The sequence below is a fragment of the Littorina saxatilis genome, linkage group LG2, assembly GCF_037325665.1.
Source record: "Littorina saxatilis isolate snail1 linkage group LG2, US_GU_Lsax_2.0, whole genome shotgun sequence".
Lineage (NCBI taxonomy): Eukaryota > Metazoa > Mollusca > Gastropoda > Littorinimorpha > Littorinidae > Littorina > Littorina saxatilis.
In genome coordinates this window covers 38,483,633-38,508,223 of record NC_090246.1, presented here as the reverse complement: position 1 = coordinate 38,508,223, position 24,591 = coordinate 38,483,633, and the positions used below count along the sequence as shown (strand labels likewise).

General features: G+C 41.3%; 1 protein-coding gene across 1 annotated transcript in view; it reads left to right on the top strand.

Annotated features, from left to right (window-relative positions):
* The window catches only part of LOC138958942 (uncharacterized), a 75,471-nt gene extending 64,977 nt beyond the window's left edge, over nucleotides 1-10,494 (top strand). Inside the window, exon 3 of the mRNA XM_070330286.1 lies at nucleotides 2,391-10,494. Within this exon, the coding sequence (XP_070186387.1) occupies nucleotides 2,391-2,632 (242 nt within the window). The 3' untranslated portion in view covers nucleotides 2,633-10,494. The remainder of the gene's footprint in view (nucleotides 1-2,390) is intronic.
* The last annotated feature ends 14,097 nt before the right edge of the window (nucleotides 10,495-24,591 follow it).

Below are 24,591 nucleotides of genomic sequence, written 5' to 3'. Positions count from 1 at the left end.
ATTCTGAAGAAGTCGTACTAAAATCATTTATGGGCTTGAACTTCACAGTTTGCGTGTTATCTTTTCAAGAAAAAACGTTTTCATCGCTAAAAATGACCTAACTTACAAATACATATCGGTCGGTCATAGTCGCGTTTTTTTTTTTAGAGAGGTAGGGGACAAAATGTCGTTTTGTACGTTTAAATTACATGTCCCTTATTTTAGTCATATATCAATCAATAAGTAAATGGGCATACTTTTATTAAACGTTACTTTCACTTCAAGATCGCTTCTAACATTTAGTATAATTTCTGACAAATGCACGCTATGTAATAATCATTTAGGAACCTACACTAACAAAATGGCGCGAGCTTGCATTCAAAGTTAGCTTAGGCAACGATGGTTCGATGACGTCATCCGATAGTGACATCACAGAAGGAAATGTACACAGGCTGAACGTGGCCCATTTTAGCTCGACTGATTAGACAGAGAGTCTTGAAGAGAATGATAATTTCATGGCTGACGAACTTCGGAACAGTTGTTACTTTTCGTTTATGTAATATTTAGGGTTTGCTTTACGTGCAAAATAATGAAGTATGAAGAGCAGATGACAGAAGAGCACCTGATATCTTACGTGTATGTCTTATAATTTGGTTTGCTGAACGTGCTTCGATAGCTGCATGTGAACGTAAGTAACATCTGTTCGTCAGCCATGAAACTAACGACAACAAAGAAGGGAAGTAAGCCTTGAAGGGTTTACGGGAATTGTCTGCCCCATTATCGAAAGCTACTTCCGGTTATAACCATCAGAAAACAATAAATTGTGCGTTCTCACGATCATTGAGGTCTGCACTCTGTTAAAAACGTTGTTATTATCATTCTCTTCAAGACTCTCTGTCTAATAACTCGAGCTAAAATGGGCTACGTTCAGCCTGTGTACATTTCCTTCTGTGATGTGACTATTGGATGACGTCATCGAACCTTCGTTGCCTAAGCTAACTTTGAATGCAAGCTCGCGCCTTCTTGTTAGCGTAGGTTCCTAAATGTGTAATAATTCGATAACATTATTGAAGTCATGTGGTAAAACCGGAAGTTGAATTATTTTGCGATAGCAAAATCCTTTTACAAGGATCACTTTCCTTTTATAACATGCTGATCTTTAACGTTATGGGTCAAAATCTAACAGATTGAACCAAATTATCCCTTTTCAAGCCTGTGTATGTGTAAACTCTTTTTCGCTTCGACCCGGTTCTGTTTTCGGAGTTGATTCAGAATCATCCATTATGTATTGTATATGACTGTGGTTTTCCTCGGTAAATATAACAATTGTTGATGTTAAATAATTCTAGCTGTGAGAATAAACAATTTTTAAGATGTTTCTGATTTCGGTTTTTACCAGGCGTTCATTTAGCTATACATAGCGATTGAGAAAATGGCATTTTCTGTTTTATCGTCCGCATGTTATACAGATGTTGTCAGGCATTTTACTTGCTGTCTCATGGCAACACTCTATAGCTTTCGTTTAAGGTATAATTTGCTTATATCCGTATGCATTCAAGCGGTACATGACGTTTTTTTGTAACCTATCCCCTGCGTCATCGCTGCATTTTTGCAGAATATGGGTCATGTTACGAAAACGCTTCTCATTCTTAGGTGGTCGGGTTTAGCCATTTGTCGTTTGCTCAACTTCGGCTGCAAATAAAACGAACTTTTCCAAAAACATAATATCTAATGTGGCCACCCAAAGTAACCCCCACACTATAGCCAGCCAGGTGACTAAGAGGTTATGAACAGAATATCTTAGAAAACAGGATCTTGAAAACGTTTTATCGGGGATTTGGGGTCTTAAAAGGGAGGGCGTCTTCTAAAGGGTGAGGTGGTTCAGGGAGGGGCAGGGGTAACGAAGGCGAGTCATGTGCAAGCATTTGCTTTTCCTGGTTTTTTTTAGGATCAAATGGAGGAACCCTAGCTTTTATTATAAATACATAACAGAATAGCATACTCTGGGAACAGTCTTCGAAGCAGAAAATGTTCTTTTAATTTCTTTGGAAGGGGACCCATGCTCGTAATGATGATAAGCTAATTTAGAGGAAGTGAAGTATATCACAGATTTAAAATAGGAATTCAGGTGAATTTGAACAAAGGGCAATTTTATGTTTAAAGAAGACTTAGCTGTGTGGAACGATTGGTTCACTTTTGACAATTCCTACATACTTTATGGAAGCAAAAATTGCACCTGCAGTGGTGAGAGGAAATAAGAAATGTGGAAAATGTGATAACTGTTTGGGCTACCCATGTATCCCTTTCAGTCCGCAATGACGGTACTTTAGACCTAACAAACATTAGTTCCATTGATTGCCATTTTCTTTCTCGCTTTGACCTGATCTCCCCCATTGTTTGACGCGTTTCAGACGACGGCACGCACATCGTAGTGCGTTCGTGCGCCGACGCAGACTGGGGAAAGAACTGCGGAGACATTCGTTACTTCTACGGCGATGATGTAATGGAGAAAATCCGAGGCTGCCTTACGACCTGTAACTTTGATGGCTGCAACACCGCCCCCTCCCGACTCGCCCCCGCCCCTGTCCTTCTGGCAATGATCCTCCTTGGGGCTGTGTGGTCAGCGGTTCGAGCCTTGTGCAGAGTCCTTTGATGAACTCGTGTTTGATCCTTTTGAGCATTGTGCAGGGTCCTGTCAAAGACTGGGTGATGGACAAAGTGTTTAAAGCTTTGAAGATAGGGCTAAAAACTCTGTGTAGTCTTCAGACGACCCATCCGTGTGCCCTGCTCTAATTGTAGATGAACCCTTCAAGCCCTGTCAAGAATCCGTCGAGAGGCTGGTGAATGCACGGAAGTACTAGCTGTGTGAAGATGGGGGCGAGCTTTCTTCATTGTCCTGTGATGAGCTACCCTTGTGCTCAGTCATACCGCAAAGTTTGGATGGGCTGCTTTGCACACAAGGTATCGAGAAGGGGTTCAAGACAGGAAAAAGATCCTGTGAGTGTTTTATGCCTGCAACGAATCAAGATCCCTGGCACCTTGACGATGAATTCGAGCAGCAAACAAGGTCGTTTGACGACATGTGGTCTTTCCAAAACCGCTGCACAACAAACAAGGAATCAAACTCTCTTCTAGCATAAGCATCTCACAGTCTTCTGAGTTTGTTTAACTTTGTGTTGCAGAAGAAACCCGAACTGTGCAAGAAAACGTCAGAAAAACATTTGCTTTGCCCAAGTTTTCTAGTTTTTCTCAATGATTGGCAGTCATCCGACAGCGGGCTGTCTGGAGACTGCTGCAAGTGGATACGGGGTTCCTATGAGCAGCAAAGGCTGATGTGGTCGTGTGGATGATTTTATGCTGACATTGAAGGTCTGTGTTTGTGAAAGCCATGGACCTACTCCTGGACGGTTGTGAGCTGCAAAACTTGCGGCAGTTGTGTAGATGGATTCTGTTGGACATTTTTGACCTGTGTTTGTGATAGCCATGCAGGTTGGTCTTCCGTTCAACGTGAGACGGCGTATGGTATGTGATGGGCACATTGTTCAAAGTGATAGTTGGCATTTGATGAGCACCAACTGGAACTGTGATGGTTTGTAGTAAGGGAAATGTTGGTGAGCACCAAAAGCGTTCCATAGCCTTTTGCCCACGTCGGCTTGAAAACCATGTTGTACATATGTATTAGAAGAAACTTGTTTGGCTGTTTAGAGACAGTCCATTCAATACTACACCTCTCCAACATGGAATTGTTTGCTATTACTTGAGACTGCAGCACTAGTGAGCCCGTAAATTTGATAAAAAAAAAGAGATAGATAACACACATGAACCAGTCTGAAGAGAAATGTGAAGAAAGTCTTGTACGAATCCAGTGGTGGAGCCATAAACAAGACCTTTGGTTTAAAACGGATCGGTACTTGGAGAGGTTTAATCGTGGATCTTCGTGATAGACAGACAACAGCACGTTGCATGGATAACCGCTCTTAAGGGTCGAGCGAAGGGACCTCACTTTTAAGATGTATGTGAGAAAGTTTGCAAAGCGCACAACAAGACACCAACAGGGATTGTAAAATATCAAGAGAAAGTGCAAGAACACCGTTGACATGATCTGAATCACTTCTGTTTTACAATGGAGAAAATAAACAAGACTTGTTGACTGTGGCTTAGCTGAAGTAAATTGAGTTGAAATGTGAAGATGCCAATCCGTTCTTTGTACTCCAGTGACACATGCATAGTGCGTAACTGTTCACATTCAGCTACGTGGGAAGGAAAATGGCCGCGGCGGCTGACTTCAGCTTTGATAACGCCACGTGAAAAAGAGGTGGATTTCCGTGCAACCATGTTTAAACAAAGAATCTTTGGCTTAAGCAACTTAGTCGCATCGTTTGCCTCCTGAAGTCCTTTTAAACCAAACTTTAGGCCGAGGGCCATTTCGATATCACCTTCAAATCTTGGTGCTTCTATACATCTGAACACCTCCACCTTAATCTTTAAGCCCCACTTTCAAATACGGTAGATCACAAGAGAGATTAGTTTTGAGGAGGGAATCCATCAGGCAAGGGCTGAATCCCTCCTGAACCTGTAGGAGCTCCAGAAGTTGTACTTTAAGAACTTCTTCTACATGTAGCTTTGACCACTTTTGAGTTTTACAGTGACGTAAAGCGTACAAAATTTCGACGTATCAGCACCGTTTCATGCTTGAGCTTGATCTCACTGTCATGTCGTCAATTCGAGTATTCAAGTTATTCTTTTTACATTTAGTCAAGTTTTGACTACATGTTTTAACATAGAGGGGGAATCGAGACGAGGGTCGTGGTGTGTGTGTGTGTGTGTGTGTGTGTGTGTGTGTGTGTGTGTGTATGTGTGTGTGTGTGTGTGCGTGTGTGTGTGTGTGTGTGTGTGTGTGTGTAGAGCGATTCAGAGTAAACTACTGGACCGATCTTTATGAAATTTTAAATGAGAGTTCCTGGGTATGATATCCCTCATGTTTTTGATAATTGTCTTTGATGACGTCATATCCGGCTTTTTGTAAAAGTTGAGGCGGCACTGTCACACCCTCATTTTTCAATCAAATTGATTGAAATTTTGGCCAAGCAATCTTCGACAAAGGCCGGACTTTGGTATTGCATTTCAGCTTGAAGGCTTAAACATTAATTTATGACTTTGGTCATTAAAAATCTGAAAATTGTAATTAAAATTATTTTTTTATAAAACGATCCAAAATTACGTTCATCTTATTTTTCATCATTTTCTGATTCCAAAAACATATAAATATGTTATATTCGGATTAAAAACAAGCTCTGAAAATTAAAAATATAAAAATTATGATTAAAATTAAAATTTCTGAAATCGATTTAGAAACAATTTCATCTTATTCCTTGTCGGTTCCTGATTCCAAAAACATATAGATATGATATGTTTGGATTGAAAACACGCTCAGAAAGTTAAAACGAAGAGAGGTACAGAAAAGCGTGCTATGCAGCACTACCGCGTTAAACAGGCTTAGCACGAGCGGCGGACAACGGTCATTGTGAAAAAAATGCAGTGCGTTCAGTTTCATTCTGTGAGTTCCACAGCTTGACTAAATGTAGTAATTTCGCCTTACGCGACTTGTTTGGTTGTATTACTGACTCAGTACTTTCTTGAGCTTCTGCTTTTATAATATTCTATTTGAACTATGTGAACACGTTATAACATGCTTATTTACTTTCACATTTCGAACTGTAATTTGGCGCCGTATGTCCGTGTAGAGCGTTTTGTGTTCTTCTACACAATTTTTATTATTGTTTTCATGGTTGTTTTTGTCATACTTTGTCACATTTGAATATTTGATGTAATGTGTATACCTTTGTACCTGACATAAATGTTTCCCATTACTTACATATTGCACTGAGTGATGAAAAAGGGGTGATGAAAAAGTGGTTCTGTGGCAATAAATGTCTAAAGGCCTTTGTTAATGCTAATTTTACATTTTTCGTAAATTTCAAAGTTCCAGCTTAACAGTTTAGTGTTTTTGTGAGTAAAGATCAGTTCTAAAAGTAGGTATAAACGATCGTGTTGCACACTTTGACTGATTTCAGTAAAATCAACATTTGAAAATACCCTTCAAATCTGCATGTTAAAGAGAGCTGAAATGAGTCCATTGCTAGTGATAAAAATCATTTCACTTTAAACAAGTAAGTTGCAAAAAGTGTTCATGTGAACATACACCTTATAAGTTGATTGTTGCATAATTGTTCTACTTGACGTAAGTTACTTCCTCTTCCTTTGCTAGAAAGTTGATATGTTGTTCAAATAAGACTATATATATATCGCAGTACAACACATGTACAGCTATTGCAGAAGTAAGGGATATAAAGGGGAGAGGTGGCACGAAAAATCAAAACTGACTGTTTGCAGTTTTGTTTACAATATTTTGATGTATTATGAAGTTTAAAAAGAAAACAAATCACATTCATGCTCATTTTTAGAACTAGCACCAGTATTTGTTTGAAAGAACTATGGATTTTTTTCAAAAAAGTCCCAAAAAGTGACACTACGCCGTGGCTTTTCATTAAAGGCACAGTAAGCTTCCCGTAAACCATCACAGATACTGTCAGGCTTTTACACACAGTACAAAACACCCTTCCATTTGAACGCTCACCAAACGGGAACATCCTAGGTGCCCTCCGTAAAGAGCAAGCAATTTTCAAAGAATTTATTTTTGCGTGGTTTATCTTACCCCTGAGCCATCGTAAACCCGTGTGATCAAGTTTCCCTTTTTCACAATGTAGTCGTCAGTTAGTAATTTGAATGCGACTCGATGTGAGCTTATCTGCAATAGCACGTTATTAAGTACCTCTGACTATGCACGAAACAAACGGCTGTGGTTCACAAGAACTCTAGCGATGGCTTTTGACTGTTCAGAGGAACTGGCGATAAGTATAAACCGTCGTCTGAATGTTCCCGTTTGGTGAGCGTTCAAATGGAAGGGTGTTTGTACTGTGTGTAAAAGCCTGACAGTATCTGTGATGGTTTACGGGAGGCTTACTGTGCCTTTAAACAATCGTTGAAGCTGCATGTTTGAAATTTGCCGCAATGTGTTCACCAGTAGCTATTTCCCGTAATAACAGAACGTTTTTGACGAATTTCGTTTCCAGATCCAGTTGAGAGGCATGCAATGAGGGAAGATACAATTGTGCATGAAACTTTCCTAATTAGACCTGCATTCCTTCGAAGTAAGCGGTATTTCGTCCATAACACAATCATGCGACTATGGGTAGGAAGTCGGGCTTCTGCCAAAATAAACTCTATACTGGATGCTTCCCTGACAATTTCAAGGGGTACAATGATCTAGAGGGAGAACAGAATATCAAGTTCTTATTAATAAAGCAGATTTGGGATGGAATCCGATGGATTTTACAACAAAAATTCGATTCACTCGAAAACGCTCCGAGTTGTTATGTCCCTTGAATGAGAACAGTTCGATTTTGCGAGGAAGCAAATTTCTAAGTCAAAATTTCATTTTCACCACGTATTAGATACATGAGTGGAATATCTGGTCCAAAGTTCGATTAGCAGTAGTTTGGAGTGGAAGTGGAAAGTCAGTATGGAGTTTTTTTGTGAGATAAACAAGGCCTGACGTCCTACCTATTCAGGCATCGCGGGCTCGACATTCAGAGTGACTGCTAGCTTATTCTTCTTCGCTGTTCGATCTGCCGCAAGTTGTACCTTCCTCTACCTCTTGCATGATGGATTCCTGCAGATTTTATTTTTTAGAGGCAGAGTTGAGAGAAAAAAAGCGCTGTTTGAGACGTCCGCGTGTGCATGCGGATGTCGTGTGCACGCATGCGCAGAACGACTTCCGGGTTGAACAAAATTGATAATGACCAATCAGCGAATAGATTTTGAAAGGTTGAAGGTCACTCTTCCAAATATGGAATATTTGCATGTGAACGCACCCTTCGCCAGGATCTGTGTTTTGGTCGTTGAGCTGAAATGCGGACTTTTTGTGTGCGACTCAGACTGTTACATCGTCAAAAAATGGGAATTCCCGCTGAGTACGGTTGAATGCAAAAATCCGACAAATTCATCGACAAGTTGCTGCTGCTCTGCTTTGAAAACATCGATTTTTCACCAAGTTTTCAGATTTTTAGCATTCACTCACTTTGCAAATCATCACTTCATTGCAAAATAGAAGATGAAATTGACAAAATAAACATCATAAACATCATAAACATAGGGTGTTTAAAGTATGTTATTATGCTGAAAACCCAAATCACGTCATAAAACGATTTTGGCTGAAAATCCCGTGCCACCTCTTCCCTTAGTTGTGAAGTAAGAACTTAGTGTTGTATGGACCAGGACTTCAGTTAAAACTTCTTAACAAATTCCTTGTAGATATTTGAATTTTTGCACTTCGTAAAAATATGAATGTCTAAATGGAAATTAAGTCGTTTTTTGAAGTCAAACCTCGTTCATTACATTTAGTCAAGTTATGACTAAATGTTTTAACATCGAGGGGGGAATCGAGACGAGGGTCGTGGTGTATGTGTGTGTGTGTGTGTGTGTGCGTGCGTGTAGAGCGATTCAGACCAAACTACTGGACCGATCTTTATGAAATTTGACATGAGAGTTCCTGGGTATGATATCCTCAGACGTTTTTTTCATTTTTTTTTATAAATGTCTTTGATGACGTCATATCCGGCTTTTCGTGAAAGTTGAGGCGGCACTGTCACGCCCTCATTTTTCAACCAAATTGGTTGAAATTTTGGTCAAGTAATGTTCGACGAAGCCCGGACTTCGGTATTGCATTTCAGCGTGGTGGCTTAAAAATTAATTAATGACTTTGGTCATTAAAAATCTGAAAATTGTAAAAAAAAATAACAATTTATACAACGATCCAAATTTACGTTCATCTTATTTTCCATTATTTGCTGATTCCAATAACATATAAATATGTTATATTTGGATTAACAACAAGCTCTGAAAATTAAATATATAAAAATTATTATCAAAATTAAATTGTCCAAATCAATTTAAAAACACTTTCATCTTATTCCTTGTCGGTTCCTGATTCCAAAAACATATAGATATGATATGTTTGGATTAAAAACACGCTCAGAAAGTTAAAACGAAGAGAGGTACAGAAAAGCGTGCTATCCTTCCCAGCGCAACTACTACCCCGCTCTTCTTGTCAATTTCACTGCCTATGCCGTGAGCGGTGGACTGACGATGCTACGAGTATACGGTCTTGCTGCGTTGCATTGCGTTCAGTTTCATTCTGTGAGTTGGACAGCTACTTGACTAAATGTTGTATTTTCGCCTTACGCGACTTGTTTTGTTTCTTGCTCCGACATAAAAAGCTTGTGTGTGTGTGTGTGTGTGTGTGTGTGTGTGTGTGTGCGTGCGTGCGTGCGTGCGTGCGTGCGTGCGTGCGTGCGTGCTGGCGTGTGCGCGCGCGCTTGTGTGTGTGTGTGCGTGTGTGTGCACATGTGTACAATGGATGAATTATACTTGGTTGTGACTGTGGTAAAAGGTGCTTTCAGCTTCTCAGAATTTACGTGTACTCCATTATATATTTCCCAACTATGTTATCACAAAGCGTACCCCCCGCGGGTTAGGGGGAAGAATTTACCCGTTAAGTGTTTCTTGTATAGAATATAGTCAATGTTTGTAAAGATTTTAGTCAAGCAGTATGTAAGAAGTGTTAAGTCCTTTGTACTGGAAACTTGCATTCTCCCAGTAATGTAATATATTGTACTACGTTGCAAGCCCCTGGAGCAATTTTTTTATTAGTGCTTTTGTGAACAAGAAACAATTAACAAGTGGCTCTATCCCCCCCCCCCCTTTCCCCGTCGCGATATAACCTTCGTGGTTGAAAACGAGGTTAAACACCAAATAAAGAAAAGAAAGAAAGATCACAAAGCCTGAACTGTGACATTCATCAAATCGATGTTATCTATGCACACGCACTTACTGTGTTCTGCCGTGTATACTAGGTTTGATTTTAATTGTCTTACACAAATGTTTGGTGGTGTTGTTGTTTTTCCTTCTTATTTGAGATTTGTTTCAGTATTTTGTAACACAGTACAATGGATATCTGTAGATAGTAGGCTTACTGTAGAATATTGTGACAAATTTACCTTATGTTATCTAAATAGTGCATATCGAATGTTTAATTTTTTTTATGTAGCTATAGGTGTTTCGGACGCAAAAGAATGAAAATATTACAAGGAGAACTACATGGTGTTGATTCACGTTTTACCTTTTGATGTAGACCACTCAGTAGGCTAAACATTGTATGACAAATACACAAATGAACCAAATTTGCTGAAACATGTACATTTTACTGCTTTTAATCTTAAATGATAAAATTCACACTTAAACAAAATCCTCACCTCACCGCTACTTTGAACATTACGGTTCTTGGTTTCTGTTTATGCTTTTGTTAGTTTTGGTTCTTTTGTTTGACAAATAGGCATAAGATGGCCTGACAGTGTCGTCCATTGTGTTTCTTTAATAAACTGTCCACAAAACAATCGTTCTTGTTTTCCGACTCTTACTTGTGGCACGCTCGCATTCTGCCTGTTTCAGTTTTGTCATTTACTGACGGTTTTATATTTACTGCATTAACCTTCGCCGGTCGTCGTGGGTCCGTGTGGACCCACATTGTTATGTATTAATTTCGCTCCACGCGACTTGCTTATTAACTCCAAAGTTAAACAGATCGTAGAAAATGATGTTTAGAGCCAATACCTGAAGGTTTCTGACTTCTCTCCCTAGTTTTTTGTGTAAGTTCCTTCAGTTTGAGAAACATGGGTCCGCACGGCCCCACGATGTCTTCCCTGTGTAGTCTAAATTTGACCTTTATTTTTGTAATTACTTCTCACTTAAATTTAATGATCTTTTAAGACAAAAGAGGTTTTTAGGTGTCTGGGACATTCTTAAAAGCTCATTAAAAAATTCCAACTGGTTTAAGAGATATTTGCAATTCACCACCCTTCTGGGTCCACACGGCCCCACGACGTCTACAGAAGGGTATTCACGTTTTTCCTTTTTTGAGAAGCTTTAGTCCGCACGGTAATAATTAAATTAATAATTTAATTTAATTACTTCTCGCGGAAATGTAACCACGGCGTCTACGGAAGGGGATGCACGTTTTTGCTTCTTTGGAAAGCATGGGTCTACGGAAGGGTATGCATATTTTTCCTTCGTCATTGTCAACCACAGGGACTGCCGGTATGGCACACATGGCATCAAGGTGAAAGGTCTAAAGGTGAGTGTGTGGATTAGGGTGTCTGGGTCGGGTGGTGCATGGTCCCCGATACTGATAGAGTAGGGGTCGGCGAGAATGTGTGGATACCTAGGGATGCGACTGAACTTAAAGGCACAATAAGCCTCCCGTAAACCATCACAGATACTGTCAGGCTTTTACACACAGTACAAACATCCTTCCATTTGAACGCTCACCAAACGGGAACATCCTAGGTGCCCTACGTAAAGAGCGAGCAATTTTCAAAGAATTTATTTTGCGTGGTTTATCTTACCCCTGAGCCATCGTGAACCCGTGTGATCCAGTTTCCCTTTTTCACAATGCAGTCGTCAGTTTGTAATTTGAATGGGGCTCGCTGTGAGCTTATCTGCAATAGCACGCTATGTACCTCTGACTTTTCACGAAACAAACGAATGTGATTCATAAGAACTCTAGCGATGGCTTTTGACTGCATATAAACCGCCGTCTGCTACGAAAATCACGACCTTGCGTGACCCTGCTTTCGGGCTTTTCAAACTTTCAAAACTTCGAATTGTACTGATCTTGTCTTGATGAAAAAAGAATTCTTTTATGATTTAAGAATGTTTGTGTAACAAGCTGAGAATCTATTATTTAGATTTTAAAAGTTAGGTCTAGCGCCAAAACGCACCACGATGCGAATCATTCTGATAATCATCGCTCCACGACTATCGCCAGTTGAAGGGAAGTAACTCATTTTTGACCTGAGTTCAGGATGGGTCCGATTGAGATTATGTCTTTGAAAATTGCTCGCTCTTTACGTAGGGCACCTAGGATGTTCCCGTTCGGTGAGTGTTCAAATGGAAGGGTGTTTGTACTGTGTGTAAAAGCCTGACAGTATCTGTGATGGTTTACGGGAGGCTTACTGTCCGGGCGTGATTTCCGGTATGATAACAGCCGTCCAACATCAAAACGAGGCGCCATTGTTGTAGTAAACAAAGTTCACGAAAATAAATTCTTTGAAAATTTCTCACGCTCGACAGAAAGCAGCCAGGATGTTCCCGTTCGGTGAGCGTTCAAATGGAAGTATGCTTGTACTGTATGTAGACGCTCGGGAAGCTCTGTGATGGTTTACGGGAGGCTTACTGTGCCTTTTACTGTAGTAATGATTGGCAAACAGGACAACTCGATACCGTTCATATATCTCATAACGACGAATTGCCAACATTGCTACTTCGATCACACCCTATATTTAAGGTTTGAAAACAAGTGTGCGCGCGTGCGTATGTGTGTTTGTGTGTGTGTGTGTGTTCGGGCGTTTGTGTGTGTATCAGTTCGTGTGTGTGTGTGCGCATTTCTGCATGCTTGTGCATGTGTGTGTGAGAGAGAGAGAGAGAGAGAGAGAGAGAGAGAGAGAGAGAGAGAGAGAGAGAGGGGTGTGTGTGTTTGTATGTTTGTGTGTGTGTGTGTGTGTGAGTGTGTGTGTGTGTGTGTGACTTTGTCTGTCTCTCTGTCTGTCTGTGTGTGTGTCTGTCTATGCCCGTTTCTTTTGCATCTGTTGCCGTATACTCTTAATCTTCGTAAGTACAGTAACCTGCTTATTGATGCGGAGCTCACATGTTATTATTCCACGGTACCCAGCTGGCGGTTGAGGTGAACAATGCCTGTCGAGATCTATAATGGAACAAGGAACTGCAGGTGAGAGGAACTGGAACAAGATAACAATAAAAGGATGCGTGAAGCGATATTAAAACATTAAGTAAGTCTGTCGACATAAAACAAAACTTGACTGACAGTGTCGTCCATTGTGTTTCTTTAAAATACAGTCCACAAAACAATCGTTCTTGTTTTCCGACTCTTACTTTTGGCACGTTCGCATTCTGTCTATTTCTGGTTTGTCATTAAACTGACTGTTTTATACTGCATTATACGTTTGCTGTGTGAGGTTTTTTTTCAAAGACAGACCTCGTTATTGTGTTTATCAACGCCAGGGACTGCTGGTATGGCACACATGGTGTTGGTGCTGGGTGTGTGTGTGATTGTCGATGAAGGCAAAATTGTGTAAATCCTACAGGATCTCTCTATCGGTCATCCAATTTTGTTTGTTTGTTTGTCTGTTTGCTTAACGCCCAGTCCACCACGAAGGGTGATATCAGGGCGGTGCTGCTTTGACATTTAACGTGCGCCACACACAAGATAGAAGTCGCAGCACAGGCTTCATGTCTCACCCAGTCTCATTATTCTGACACCGGACCAGCCAGTCCTAGCACTAACCCCATAATGCCAGACGCCAGGCGGAGCAGCCACTAGATTGCCAATTTTAAAGTCTTAGGTATGACCCGGCCGGGGTTCGAACCCACGACCTCCCGCTCACTGGGCGGACGCCTTACCACTAGGCCACCGCACAGAACTTATAATTATTAGACAGTCTATCTGTTGGCCACCGTGTTGCGGTCCAGGTCATTCAATGGCAAGTGACTGCCAATATGGCGACTTTAGCGGCACACACTGAGTCAAGTTACAGGTACTGAAGGTGAGTGTATGGGTGTTTTGATTTAGGGATGTGGCTGAACTTAAATGTAGTAATGGTTGGCAAACAGGACAACACTATACCGTTCATATATCTCATAACAACGAATTGCCAACATGGCTACTTCGATCACACCCTCTTATATTAAGGTTTAAAAACAAGTGTGCGCGCGTGCGTGCGTACGTGTGTGTGTGTGTGTGTGTGTGTGTGTGTGTGTGTGTGTGTGTGTGTGTGTGTGTGTGTGTGTGCGTGTGTGCGTGTGTGTGTGTGTGTGTGTGAGTGAGTGTGTGCGTGCGTGCGCAATTGTGCATGCTGGTGCATGCGTGTGTATGTGAGAGAGACAGAGACAGAGAGAGAGAGAGAGAGTGTGTGTGTGTGTGTGTGTGTGTGTGTGTGTGTGTGTGTGTGTGTGTGTGTGTGTATTTGACTTTGTTTGTCTGTCTGTCTGTCTGTTTGAGTGTGTGTCTGTCAATGGCCGTTTCTTTTACATCTGTAGCAGAATACTCGTAATCTTCGTAAGTACAGTAACCTGCTTATTGATGCGGAGCTCACATGTTTTTGTGTACGTGGACGAGTTTTGTTGAGTAAGCCCTGTCTCTGCTTCTCCGCAGTCAATTTCGCTCGCTTTCCCTGGGGCCTAGTGCTGCCTTATTGGATGTCTGCAGAGGCTCTGGTGTTGTGTGCTTTGGGGCAGAGCAGGACTGGTTAGACGGGAAAGACAAAGGAGTAAGCAGCGAAGTACTAGTCATGCGATGGTAATTCAGAACAATAGCAGCGAGGGTAATTCAGAACAAAATCAAGCTCATCTACGTCAGTGGTTCTAATGGATTGTTTTTGCTGTTAAGTCTGGTTGAAAGAAAAAGGTATCGTGTAGTGTTTTGTTGCCATTAAGTAAGTATCACTGAGACTTAAACTCGATGGGCATTCTCCTAGTTTGTCATTTTTTTATGAGGATGAAATGGAGGAACCCTAGCTTTTATTATAACAAAATAACGTAAGCTGGGAACAGTCTTCGAAGCAGAAAATATTCTTTTGATTTCTTTGCAAGGGGGGGGGGGGGGGGGCCCATCCTCGTAATGATAATCAGCTAATTTAGAGGAAGTGAAGTATATCACAGATTTAAAATAGGAATTCAGGTGAATTTGAACAAAGGGCATGTTTGTGTTTAAAGAAGACTTAGCTGTGTGGAACGATTGGTTCACTTTTGACATTTGCTCATACTTCATGGAAGTAAAAATGGCAACTTCAATGTTGAGAGGAAATACGCAACATGAAAATGTATCCCTTTCAGTCCGCAATGACGGCACTTTAGACCGAACGAAACATTAGTTCCATTAAATGCCATTTTCTTTCTCGCTTTGATCTAATGTTCCCCATTGTTTGACGTGTTTCAGAGGACGGCACGCACATGATAGTGCGTCAGTGCGCCGACGCGGACTGGGGAAAGAACTGCGGAGACATCCGTTACTTCGGCAATAATGATGATGAGAAAATCCAAGGCTGCCTCACGACCTGTAACTATGATGGCTGCAACACCGCCCCCTCCCGACTCGCCCCCGCCCCCGCCCCTATCCTGCTGGCCACGATCCTCCTTTGGGCTGTGTGGTGAGCGGTTTGAGCCTTGTGCAGGGTCCTTTGATGACCTCGTGTTTGATCCTTTCGAGTATTGTGCAGGGTCCTGTCAAAGACTGGGTGATAGACAAAGTGTTTAAGGCTTTGAATATAGGGTTAATGTCTCTGTGTAGTGTTCTGACGACACATCCGTGTGCCCTGATCTACTTGTAGTTGAACAAGAATCCTGTCAAGAATCCGTCAAGAATCCGTCGAGAGGCTGGTGAATGCACTGAAGTACTAGCTGTGTGAAAATGGGGGCGAGCTCTCTTCATTGTCCTGTGATGAGCTACTCTTGTGCTCTGTCCTAAGGCAAAGTTTGGCAGGGCTTTGCACAGAGTTTTGTGATGGGCTGCTTTGCACACAAGGTATCGAGAAGGGATTCAAGACAGGAAAAAGATCCTGTGAGTGTTTTATGCCTGCAACGAATCAACATCCCTGGCACCTTGACGTTAAATTCGAGCAGCAAACAAGGTCGTTTGACGACACGTGGTCTCTCCAAAACCTCTGCACAACAAACCAGGACTCAAACTCTCTTCTAGGTAATTGGAGGTGCTAAGCCTAAGCATCTCACAGTCTTCTGAGTTTGTTTAACTTTTTACTGCAGAAGAAGACCAAACTGTGCCAGGAAACGTCAGAAAAAAAGTTGCTTTGCCCAAGTTTTCTAGTTTCTCTCCATGGTTGGCAGTCATCCGACAGCGGGCTGTCTGGAGACTGCTGCAAGTGGATACGGGGTTCCTATGAGCAGCAAAGGCTGATGTGGTCGTGTGGATGATTTTATGTTGACATTGAAGGTCTGTGTTTGTGAAAGCCATGGACTTGTGCCTGTCGATTTCGCGTAGCTCACTTCGCGAAGCTTCCGGAACATGAATTCGTCCCTTAATTGAACTACTTTCAGCATACCTTTGCGAAGTCCAAAGGAATGCACTCTGCTCTTTCGAGTGTGATTTCTACGTCCATCTTGAATCAAAAAGCACTCTTCTGTCAAAAAGAACAACTTCGTCGCAGAGCTACGCGTAGCTTTGCATGTCAAAACTTGCTCAGCGAAGTAGGGTACAAAGTAATTCACCCGCCGAAGCTGCGGGTTTTCGGTATAAAGACTTCGCGAAGCTTTGCCAAGTTAACATCGTGCTCAATTAAGGACGGGATTAACTCCTGGACGGTTGTGAGCTGCAAAACTTGCGGCAGTTGTGTAGATGGATTCTGTTGGACATTGTTGACCTGTGCTTGTGATAGCCATGCAGGTTGGTCTTCCGTTCAACGTGAGACGGCGTAAAGTATGTGATGGGCACATTGTTCAAAGTGATAGTTGGCATTTGATGAGCACCAACTGGAACTGTGATGGTTTGTAGTAAGGGAAATGTTGGTGAGCACCAAAAGCGTTCCATAGCCTTTTGCCCACGTCGGCTTGAAAACCATGTTGTACATATGTATTAGAAGAAACGTGTTGGCTGTTTAGAGACAGTCCATTCAATACTTCGCCTCTCCAACATGGAACTGTTTGCTATTTGCTTGAGAAATTTGATTAAGAAAAAAGAGATAGATAACACACATGAATCAGTCTGAAGAGAAATTTGTAGTTATTTTTATGGCTGCTGAATAGTCTTAGTCTGGTACGAATCCATTACGAATCCATGAACAAGACCTTTGGTTTAAAACGGATCGGTACTTGGAGAGGTTTAATCGTGGATCTTCGTGATAGACAGACAACAGCACGTTGTGTGGATAACCGTTCTTAAGGGTCGAGCGAAGGGACATCACTTTTAAGATGTATGTGAGAAAGTTTGCAAAGCGCACAACAAGACACCAACAGGGATTGTAAAATATCAAGAGAAAGTGCAAGAACACCGTTGACATGATCTGAATCACTTCTGTTTTACAATGGAGAAAATAACAAGACTTGTTGACTGTGGCTTAGCTGAAGTAAATTGAGTTGAAATGTGAAGATGCCAATCCGTTCTTTGTACTCCAGTGACACATGCATAGTGCGTAACTGTTCACATTCAGCTACGTGGGAAGGAAAATGGCCGCGGCGGCTGACTTCAGCTTTGATAACGCCACGTGAAAAAGAGGTGGATTTCCGTGCAACCATGTTTAAACAAAGAATCTTTGGCGTAAGCAACTTAGTCATATCGTTTGCCTCCTGAAGTCCTTTTAAACCAAACTTTAGGCCGAGGACCATTTCGATATCACCTTCAAATCTTGAAACTGGTGCTTCTATACATCAGAACACCTCCACCTTAATCTTTAAGCCCCACTTTCAAACACGGTAGATCACAAGAGAGATTAGTTTTGAGGAGGGAATCCATCAGGCAAGGGCTGAATCCCTCCGGAGCTCCAGAAGTTGTACTTTAAGAACTTCTTCTACAAGTAGCTTTGACCACTTTTGAGTTTTACAGTGACGTAGAGCACCAAAAATGTCGACGTATCAGCACCGTTTCATGCTTTAGGCCAAAAAAAAAAATTGTCTGTTTAGGGTAACATGACCAAAAAAAGTAGGGTCGGTAGGTAGGTAGGTTTTTTTTTTGTTTTTTTGTTTTTGTTTTTTTTGTAAATGCTATGTTGGCTGAACATTCACTTCTTATATTTGATGAATACATGTTTCAAAACTAACGTATAAATAAAACAGAGAGAAAGGGAGAGAAAGAAACGCCAAATGTCTCTTTTTAGCATTTTTACCTCTTTTTTTTTCTTTTTTTTTTTTGAAATCAAAAAAAGTTTTTGGGTCGGCGCCAAATCGATAGGGTCGGTCGGGTTACCCTAAACAGACAATTTTTTTTTTTTTTTGCCTTAGCTTGATCTCACTCACATGTCGTCAATTCGAGTATTCAGGTTATTCTGTTATGGTTGTATTAGTCCTACTGACTCAGTACTTTCTTGAGCTTCTGTTTTTATTCTATTTTAACTTTATATGAACACGTTATCAGCTTATTTACTTTCACATTTCGAACTGTTATTTGGCGCCGTATGTTTCGTGTAGAGCGTTTTGTGTTCTACTTCTCAATTTTCATTATTGTTTTCATGTTTGTTTTTGTCATCCTTTGTCACATTTGGATATTTGTGACCCTCCACCACGAAATGAGACGCATGTCACCTCGCGCGGTTCTGCGCTAGGCTTATTATAAGTCCGGGGTGCCTGGTAACAGTGTGAAGGTCACCTTAGTCACAGGCTTATAACTCAAACAGTTTTCGCTCTTTTCTAAAACGGGTTTCACCACTGGATAGAGCATAAAAAACTCTTTATGAAAATGTAAAAATATGAACATCATGCAAAGGTGACATGCGACTCATTACGTGGTGGAGGGTCACATTTGATGTACTGTGTATACCTCTGTACCTGACATAAATGTTTCCATTACTTACATATTGCACTGAGTGATGAAAAAGGGGTGATGAAAAAGTGGTTCTGTGGCAATAAATGTCTAGCTTTTTAGGTCTTTGCTAACGTTAATTTAACATTTTAAAATTCCAAAGTTCCAGCTTTACAGTTTAGTGTTTTTGTGAGTAAAGATCAGTTCTAAAAGTAGGTATAAACGATCGTGTTGCACACTTTGACTGATTTCAGTAAAATGAACATTTTAAAATACCCTTCAAATCCCCATGTTAAAGAGAGCTGAAATGAATCCATTGCTAGCGACAAGAACCATTTTAGTCTTAACAAGTAAGTTGCAAAATGTGTTCATGTGAACGTATGTTATAAGTTGCTTATTGCATAATAGTTCTACTTGACGTAAATTACTTCCTCTTCCTTTGCTAGAAAGTTGATTAAAATAAGATTATATATATCGCAGTACAACACATGCACAGCTATTCTTCTCATCGTTTGGGTTTCTGTTCTTAGTGACCCTTACAATTGCAGAAGTAGGCCCTAAGTGGTATTAAGGGGAGAGGTGGCACGAACATTTAAAACTGACTGTTTGCATTATTTTTGGGGCAATAGTTTGATGTATTATGAAGCTTAAAAGCATAACCAGTGACATCCTGAATTCCAGTTACAGAAAATAAACAAGAATTTTGTTCTACAAGTCGGTCCTGTCAATGTTACATGGTCAGATCACTGCTTGTTATTGATAAAAAAAAAATGATAGGTCTACCCTTTGCCGATCCAGAGTAATCACCATGCTCGTGATCTTCTTCTTGTCGTTCGCCAATGCTAAACTTGGAGTCCAGCTCTGGTAATGAAGCTGGTGGTCTTATGAAGAGCCTCCACAGGTCCATGCAGCTTCTCATGAAGGGGCACCGGCCCGGTCCAGATCTCTCTCCTCAGGGGCTGGAGATTCCTGCAGGATGTGGGCTGCATCCTGCTCTGCGTCTCCACAGGGACACATGGGGGAGGGCACGGCTCGCAGTTTTTTGTGCAGGTGTTGTTGCAGTCTGTTGTGCCCTGTTCTCAGGCGGAAAATGACCACCTGTTCAGGCCTTGACAGTTGGTGGTAGCTGTCGTGCGTTGGGGGGGGGGGGGGTTAAGCAGAGACTTTATGATGGTTTTCATCTCTGTGGAGCTCACTGGGTTTTCTTCTTGTTCGTCCTCCGCACCCAGTTTGGCCATTTTATCCGCTTGTTCGTTCCCCTCTATCCCGCAGTGTGAGGGGACCCACTGCAATACAGTCTTCAGACACTTGATGTTATGAAGTGTCGTTTTAAGCTGAGGCAGTTTGTTGTTGTTGACTGCTTGCAGCACAGACAAGGCATCAGTCAGGAAGACAACTTGGGTGTCGGGATTGACCTTGCTGCTGATGGTGCTCTGTAGTTGGTGCAGTGGAGGCCAGTTAGTATAGCCTCTGCTTGCCACTCTCCACTGGGGTGTTGGATGTAGACACCAGCTCCTCCTCTCTTGACGGCGTCTGTGGCGGACCCATCTGTAAAGACCCGCATCCATGCTTCTTGGGGGTATCTTTCGTCGAGCCTGGAAAGTGTCAGGGCTTTCTTCTGCACATCGCTCTGTTCATCTTTTGTTGTGAGATGAGGAACTGTGGTCTGGATGGCCACGTTTTCAAGGTTGTTTTTCCAGGGTGGTTCTTCAAGGGAGAAGTGTGATGGGTGAACCAGTTCAGGCATCTTTGCTTGGTGTTCTCTCTTCAGGGCCCGTGTCTCAGTCGCATAGCTTGATCTTTTTAGCCTGCCAGAAGAGAGCTGCTTCAACCTTGCATTCATTTGGTGGTCTGGAATGCACTGGTACTTGATGTCTTGTACAATCGCTTTGCATTCTCTTCTCTTGCTGAGTGGAGGTATGCCGGTCACCTGTTGCATCTTGTCTATTGGGGTTGTCTTCATAGCGCCTGTGATGATTCTCAGCGCTTGATTTTGGACTTTCTCTAGGGTTTGAAGGTGCGTCTTGGCTGCTGTCATCCAAGAGCTAGATCCGTACTCAAGGTGAGGTCGTACGGTCCCCTGGTACACTGTCTTGAGGATCTTTTCGTTTGCGCCCCATTGTGATCCTGCCAGTTTCCTCATGATGTTCAGTTTTCTTCTGGCTTTTGCTTCCGCATTCATGATGTGATGTTTCCATGTCATGCGTTTGTCATATGTGACTCCGAGGTAAGTTTGCTGGTCTTCCAACTTCAGTGGCGTGTCACCCAACGTCAGTCTTCCAGGTTGTACTTTGGCGGAGAGTGTGAAGAGAGTAGCTGTTGTCTTGTCTCTGTTGATGGTTACACACCAGTTGTCTGCCCAAGCTGCAACTTTCTCGAGGGCAAGTTGCATCCTGTAGATCGCAGTTGTTGCATGCTCCTCAGTGCACCAGAGAACAAGGTCAACAGCATACAGTGCTGCATGGACTCTACTGGGCAACTCGGGCACAAGGTCGTTGATGAAGAGTATGAACAAGGTTGGCGAGAGGACTCCTCCCTGTGGCACTCCTTGGCGGAGCAGCACCTTCAGGCCACAGTGACCATCTACGTGATGTAACTTGACTTGAAAATCACATTCTGAGAAAATTGCATTTGAAAGTATGTGAAGTATTTCCCTGCGCACAGTGAAGACAGATTGCCAAACTAAAAGTATGTGTGCATTCTGGTACTTTTCACTGATATTTTCCAATACTCCAAGTACTCTTCACAATCCCCTATCAGTCCAATTTGCACATTTGGACATCATACTGATGCTACACTCAATGAAACATCAAGTACAGTGAATACGACCAGCTATTAGATACATGAGTGGAATATCTGGTCCAAAGTTCGATTAGCAGTAGTTTGGAGTGGAAGGGGAATCGCGGGCTCGACATTCACAGTGACTGCTAGCTTATTCTTCTTCGCTGCTCGATCTGTCGCAGGTTGTACCTTCCTCTGCCTCTTGCATGATGGAATTCTGCAGAATTTATTTTTTAGAGGCAGAGTTGAGAGAAAAAAGCGCTGTTTGAGACGTTGAACCGACATCGAATAACGTTCGCGTGTGCATGAGGATGTCGTGTGCACACATGCGCAGAACGACTTCCGGGTTGAAATTGATTGGAAATGACCAATCAGCGAATAGATTTTGAAAGGTTGAAGGTCACTCTTCCAAAATAATATGGAAGATTTGCATGTGAAAGCACCCTTCGCCAGGCTCTGTGTTTTGGCCGTTGAGCTGAAATACGGACTTTGTTTTTGTGACTCAGACTGTGACATCGTCAAAACTGAGAACGGTCGCATGCAAAAATCCGACGAATTCATCGACTGCTGCTAGGCCTTGAAAACATCGATTTTTCACAAAGTTTCCAGATATTTAGCATTCACTCCCTTTACAAACCATCACTTTATTGCAAAAAAAAGGATGAGATTGACAAAATAAACATCATGCAGCTTATTCTAGGGTGTTCAAAGTAGGGGAAGGGCTCCTAATATGGACCACTTTTTGTTTCATGCTGATAACTAGCTTGTTTTCTTACGAAGAAGTTTCATTTTGTGTTTAGAAGTCCTTCTCTCTTAGGTTAACCGTTAGGCCTAATTAGAGTGAAATAGCTTTGATAGACATTCAGCAAAAATTAAATAGAGAACAAAATCACAAATGGTCCATATTAGGAGCCTGGGCGCCCAATATGGACCGGTGAAGCGACCTTCAGGAATCACTGTAAAAAGCCCCCTATACTTCAAAATAACATGATACAACTTAGTGTGCAAGTCAGGCTAATAGAAATATGCTTTAGATTTATCTGTTTCGTCGCGTTATAACCTTCGTGGTTGAAAACGACGTTAAACACCAAATAAAGAAAGAAAGAAAGAAAGATTTATCTGTTTTGGGTTGATGGAGAGCATTATTTGAAGCACACCAGGAAACTAAAGAAGCTTATCAAAAACAGAGTTAAAATAAGTGAAATTATCAACTTCCACGAAAAGAAGACTATTTGTTATAATTTTTTGAAATCTCGAGGGCTAGTTACAGGTTATTTTCAGCAAGCTTCTTAATGAATTAATGAAAATAGCCTTTAGCTTTTAATTTCTTCGATTTGTTGAGGGTGGTCCATATTAGGGGACTCACACATACTTTGAGACTTTGCTATTATTTTTCGTTTGTAGTAGAAACTCGGGGTCAACACTGCTAAAATATAACAAATACGGTCTTAGCTGTCATATAGAGCATTGTGTGATAAAAGCTTTGGCTGTGGACAGAAACGAGTCCGTTTTAGGCGGCAAATTTAGAGTGAACGCTTCCAAAAGTGAAACAAGTCGCGTAAGGCGAAATTACTACATTTTAGTCAAGCTGTGGAACTCACAGAATGAAACTGAACGCACTGCATTTTTTCACAATGACCGTAGTCCGCCGCTCGTACAAAAGGCAGTGATCGAAATTGACGAGCCTGTTTAGCGCGGTAGCGGTTGCGCTGTGCTGCATAGCATGCTTTTCTGTACCTCTCTTCTCTTTCTGAGCGTGTTTTTAATCCAAACATATCATATCTGTATGATTTTGGAATCAGGAACCGACAAGGAATAAGATGAAATTGTTTTTAAATCGATTTCGGAAATTTAATTTTAGTCATAATTTTTATATTTTTAATTTTCAGAGCTTGTTTTTAATCCAAATATAACATATTTATATGTTTTTGGAATCAGAAAATGATAAAGAATAATATGAACGTAATTTTTGATCGTTTTATAAAAAAATAATTTTAATTACAATTTTCGGATTTTTAATGACCAAAGTCATTAATTAATTTTTAAGCCTCCAAGCTGAAATGCAATACCAAAGTCCGGTCTTCGTCGAAGATTACTTGGCCAAAATTTCAATCAATTTTATTTAAAAATGAGGGTGTGACAGTGCCGCCTCAACTTTTAGAAAAAGCCGGATATGACGTGATCAAAGACGTTTATTCAAAATATGAGAAAAACGTCTGGGGATATCATACCCAGGAACTCTCATGTAAAATTTCATAAAGATCGGTCTAGTAGTTTACTCTGAATCGCTCTACACACACACACACACACAGACAGACACACACACACACTCACACACACACACACACACACACACACACACACACGCACCCGCACACACACACACACACACACACACACACTCACACACACACACACACACACACACACACACACACACACACACACACACACACACACACCACGACCCTCGTCTCGATTCCCCCTCTATGTTAAAACATTTAGTCAAAACTTGACTAAATGTAAACAAGTCGCGTAAGGCGAAAATACAATATTTAGTCAAGTAGCTGTCGAACTCACAGAATGAAACTGAACGCAATGCCATTTTTCAGCAAGACCGTATACTCGTAGCATCGTCAGTCCACCGCTCATGGCAAAGGCAGTGAAATTGACAAGAAGAGCGGGGTAGTAGTTGCGCTAAGAAGGATAGCACGCTTTTCTGTACCTCTCTTTGTTTTAACTTTCTGAGCGTGTTTTTAATCCAAACATATCATATCTATATGTTTTTGGAATCAGGAACCGACAAGGGATAAGTTGAAAGTGTTTTTAAATTGATTTCGACAATTTAATTTTGATAATAATTTTTATATATTTAATTTTCAGAGCTTGTTTTTAATCCGAATATAACATATTTATATGTTTTTGGAATCCGAAAATGATGGAGAATAAGATGAACGTAAATTTGGATCGTTTTATAAATTTTTATTTTTTTTTACAATTTTCAGATTTTTAATGACCAAAGTCATTAATTAATTTTTAAGCCACCACGCTGAAATGCAATACCGACGTCCGGGCTTTGTCGAAGATTACTTGACCAAAATTTCAACCAATTTGGTTGAAAAATGAGGGCGTGACAGTGCCGCCTCAACTTTCACGAAAAGCCGGATATGACG